At 39.8% G+C, this 4,691-nt stretch overlaps 1 protein-coding gene across 1 annotated transcript in view; it reads left to right on the top strand.

The window, feature by feature from the left end:
• Positions 1-628: 628 nt before the first annotated feature.
• Positions 629-4,691, top strand: part of LOC118329645 (ras guanyl-releasing protein 3-like) — an 18,752-nt gene continuing 14,689 nt past the window's right edge. The window contains exons 1-5 of the mRNA XM_035663875.1: positions 629-644; positions 1,269-1,453; positions 1,563-1,678; positions 3,604-3,751; positions 4,099-4,135. Of these exons, the coding sequence (XP_035519768.1) occupies positions 629-644; positions 1,269-1,453; positions 1,563-1,678; positions 3,604-3,751; positions 4,099-4,135 (502 nt within the window). The remainder of the gene's footprint in view (positions 645-1,268; positions 1,454-1,562; positions 1,679-3,603; positions 3,752-4,098; positions 4,136-4,691) is intronic.

The raw sequence follows: 4,691 nt of genomic DNA, 5'->3' as shown, positions 1-4,691 counted from the left end.
AGCAGGCAAATGAACGGGGCGTGTCACCTGTCAATCTAAATTGAATGGAAGCTTATGGCTACTGTGCTTTTAAAATTAAGCCAATTCACAGAAAAACCCAAAATATATCATATCTGCGTTGCTGGCTCCCAGGGGTTTCACCAAAAATTTAAAACAATGTTTTTTTTTGTTTTTTAAGGTTTTTAATAATAGTTTTTAATCCTTACTATAAAGATTAGGAGGGCCTATCTGTTAGAGCCCCATGTATACCAACCGTCCCTGCATATACTTTAATATGGAGTTTGGTCCCCCTTTTGCAGCTTTAACAGCTTCCACTCTTCTTGGAAGGTTTCCACAAGATTTTGGAGTGTTTTTCTTGTTCGGAATTTGTGCCCATTCATTCGTGGTATTTAGCATTATGAGGTCAGGGCACTGGCTCGCAATTCTCCGTTCAGTTCATTCCCAAAGGTGCTCGATGTGGGTCTTCCTCAACTGTGCCACAAAGTTGGAAGCATAGCCATGGGGTCCAAAATGTCTTGAAGCATTCAACATAGGCCCTTCACTGGGAAGATAAGGGCCTAGCCCAATACCCGGAAAAAACAGCCCGCATACCATTATCCCTCCTCCACCAACTTCACAGGTTGGCACAATGCCAGTCAGGGCAGGTAAACGTTCTTTCCGGCATCAGCCAAACCAAACTCAACCATCTGAACTGCCAAACAGGGAGAAGCGTTCGTGGTGAATGTGGTGCATGTGGTGAAAGGGCGGAAATGTGGCACGTAGGTGTAAAAGCGCTTGGAAGTGGTCGGAAAACTAGAAAAGGCGGTCCATTTACACATTTTTGACGCTGATATTGGACTTGGTGATGTAAGCGCTTGCATGCAGCCTCGCTCAGCCATGAAGCTCCCGCGCCGGCACAGTTTTTTGTGGTTTACGTGGAAGTTCGGAACTTCTTCAGCTATGGAATCAGCAGTTGCTGTTGTTCTTAAAACGTTTTCCACTTTCTATTAATATCACTTACAGTTGACCGTGCATAGATGAAGTTCACAAAACCGTCTTATTGCAAAGGGTGGCATTCTATCACAGTACCAAGCTTGAAGTCATTGAGCTCTTCAGAGACGACCCATTTTGCATTGCAAATGTTTGCAGAATGGAGACGCATGGCTAGGTGCTTGACTTTATACCACCTGTTGCAAGGGAGTTGTTTCAATTAAGGACAATCGGAAACACCTGAATTCAATAATTAACAGGTGTGGCCAAATACTTTTGTCCATATAATGTATTTGTAGCATTGGAAATCTGTAATCTGGGTGTAACAGAGTATTTGCTGAATCCTATGTATGCGTGTCCTTCTTCACAGCATACCTCACCAACGACTCCCAACAAGCCCCTGGCTCCACTGGACTGGGCCTCCCATGTCACCACTAAACCAGATCCTTCTGTGGTCAATAAACACATCAGGAAGGTGGTGGATGTGAGTAGACAACATCCAAAATTCTCAAATGATGCCTATAGAATAGACAGAGGTAGACACATGTGGGTAAAATAATATTGTAGTAATTTGTTTCTTGTCATTGGAAAAGTCTGTATTCAGGAATTATGACCATGACCATGATGACTATATTTCTCAAGAGGATTTTGAGAGCATCGCTGCTAACTTTCCCTTCCTGGACTCCTTCTGCGTTTTGGACAAAGATCAGTGAGTGGGGAACACTGAAAGTTTCAAACAGATGTTCAAAGAATTAGCATTATGACCTGGCTTGCTAAAACAATGTTCTCAAACTGTGGTTTATTCACTACCAGTGACAGTCCCAGGTAGTCTGACCAGTGTTGGGAGATTCCACACACAGCTGTTTGTTTAACCATATTTGCCAGTAACATAGCTATTTTCAAAATGCTAGCATTTCCAGTTGGAAGCTATTTTCCCTGCTAAGTAGCAGGGCAGCTGAAATATTATGAAAAACAATATTTTTATTTTTTATTTTCTCTTGAAGGAAAAGTGATTTTTCTCTGCTTCTCCGTCACTTAAAGCACATGTTCCTACATAGATAGGTAGATAGGTAGATAGGTAGTTGGTAGATAGGTAGATAGATATACTTTATTGATCCCAAGCTGGGAAATTGCAGTGTAGCAGCAGCATTACACACAGTAACAACACAATGAAGTAAAGACACACAGTAACAACACAATGAAGTAAAGACACACAGTAACAACACAATGAAGTAAAGACAACCTAGACATATCAAAAAACAATATAAATGCAATATTAGTGTGTAAAAATGTATAAATTAAGTGGTATATATTGTAGTGGCAAAGTAAAAATAGTGCAGTGAACAGATTATGTAAAAATATATACATGTTGCCACATTTGTTTTGTGGTATCATAATTTACACTTCAAAATAATGAGTGCATATGTATATCACCTTACTTCAGTAGCTTGTAGTGTAGCTTGCTACTTTAAATAAAAATTTAGTGCTGAACTACTTAAAATTTAAGATGAACTTGTAGCTAACTAGCTACATTTTCATAGTATAGCTTCTCAAAACTGCAAAGGATCATAAAATCAGATTAATTTGTACTGTTAAAACTGAAAGGAAGTGTAATTTCTCAATCTTTATAATGTTACATTTTTGTAATATAAATATTATTGTGCTTCTTATACATTGAAAATCTGTCTAAATTGGAAGCTTTATTCCTGAATTTCTTTTCTGAAGCTCTTTGTGAGGTCCCTACTCTTAAATGGTGCTATATACTTATATACTTTACTTACTTTACACACGTGGTACCTATCACGGCTGATATTGTAGTTTATTCTTTCTCTACTCTTTTGCACTACATTCAGTAGTGTGCTGCGGTGCCAATTTGAATTTCCCCTATGGAGGATCAATAAAGTAACATTATTGATGCCATCTCCAGCATAGTAGTGGAGATGACATTTGTGTTATTTGCATTGCGGTTGAGGTTTTATTTTGGCCTCATGTAAGATACGTACTGATTGTACTTGCCCTAAGGTGTGACCACAGTTTGAGAACTATGCTAAAGAGGCAGTTTGAGGGAAAATTTAGGGGAGAACACATTCCTTTGCTATGAGGCTGGAGATATACTTGCTTTTAACTACATGTTCAGGTATGCAGGATGACTGCCTCATGCAGCCTGTATCCGTTTGGACTGTTGCTTGTGTCCTCAGAAATTAATGTTACGTTCATGTGGTTAAACAGCTAGTTTATTTCCAGCTTAATGTAGATCGTGACTTTCATTGAATCTTAGGGATGAATAATGTGTTACATTTTGTCTGACCTTGTAGGAGGGGTGGCTGTGGCTCAGAGGTAAAGCGGGTCGTCCACTAATCGGAAGGTTGTTGGTTCGATCCCCAGCTCCTCCCGCTGCATGCTGAAGTATCCTTTAGCAAGATACTAAATCCTACCAAAATTGCTACCGATGCTATGCATCAGTGTGTGAATGTGAATGAATGAGTTAGTTTCTGTTTGATCGCCATCGCTGTGTGGCGCGTAGCGTAAAAGTGTTTTGAGTGGTCAGAAGACTACTTGCTGTACAAGTACAGTCCATTTACGATTCTCACGTCCTTTCTCTTTCTTCTCTCTTTCTGCCTCTCTTTCTCTCAGAGATGGATTGATCAGTAAGGATGAGATGATAGCGTATTTCCTTCGGGCTAACCCACTGCTCCAGTGTAAGATGGGTCCGGGTTTCATCCACAGCTTCCAGGAGATGACATACCTGAAGCCCACCTTCTGTGAACATTGTGCTGGATTTGTGTGTATCTCTATGATTCTGTCACATTTCGTGCCTTCTTAATTTTGCTCCTATCAATCAATGAAAATAGCAATTAAACCATTGCAATTACACCAACTGACCTGCTATGAGCCAACCAGTCTAATTTCACAGCCAGAGCTGTGCCTGGCTCTTGAGCAGGGAACACACACTCTGAGGTCACATTCTAACAGATGCAACAGGCAACAAGGTTACAGGAAATCTTGTGATGACTTGTAGATCGTTTATGACTTTAGGACCATGTCTCGACGCTTTTATCTCCTAATATTATATTTTTTGTTTTGTTTTTGTGCCTACCTTGCTGCTTCCTCAAATTTCTGGACCTACAGCTCTGGGGAATCATCAAACAGGGCTACAAGTGCAAAGGTATTGTTCCATTTCATTCCTCTATTTAGTGAAATTTAAATCTACTTTAATTTTATCGTTTAACTGGTAATAGTCAACGACAGTCAACATAAATAAATGCCTTGCTCAGAACATTAGTAACGTTTAAGACTTAACAGGGAATGGCTCTATTGGTGTTGTCCAAGATGATACTGTATTTGAATTAAATTTGATTTGTATAGCGCCAAATCATATCAGGAGTTATCTCAGGACACTTTTCCAAATAGAGCAGGTCTAGACTGTACTCCTTATAGAATTATTTACAGAGACAGTAAATAAGTTCCCACCATGAGCAAGCACTTGGCGACGGCGGCAAGGAAAAACTTCCTTTTAAGAGGCAGAAACCTTGGCCAGACACCGGCTCTAGGTGGGTGGCCGTAGATGTGTGCACAGCAACAACTACACTAATAGTACTGACTGATGATGATGAACATGAAGATGATGACGACAACAGCAACGATGGGGGACAATGAGCAGTGACAATAGTAATAATAGTAACTGTAGTAATAATAATATTAATAATAATAATAATAATAAT

This window comes from Morone saxatilis, unplaced genomic scaffold (assembly GCF_004916995.1).
Source record: "Morone saxatilis isolate NCDOM2014 unplaced genomic scaffold, NCSU_SB_2.0 Contig19, whole genome shotgun sequence".
Taxonomy (NCBI): Eukaryota; Metazoa; Chordata; class Actinopteri; family Moronidae; genus Morone; species Morone saxatilis.
This window is presented reverse-complemented; position numbering and strand designations above follow the sequence as displayed.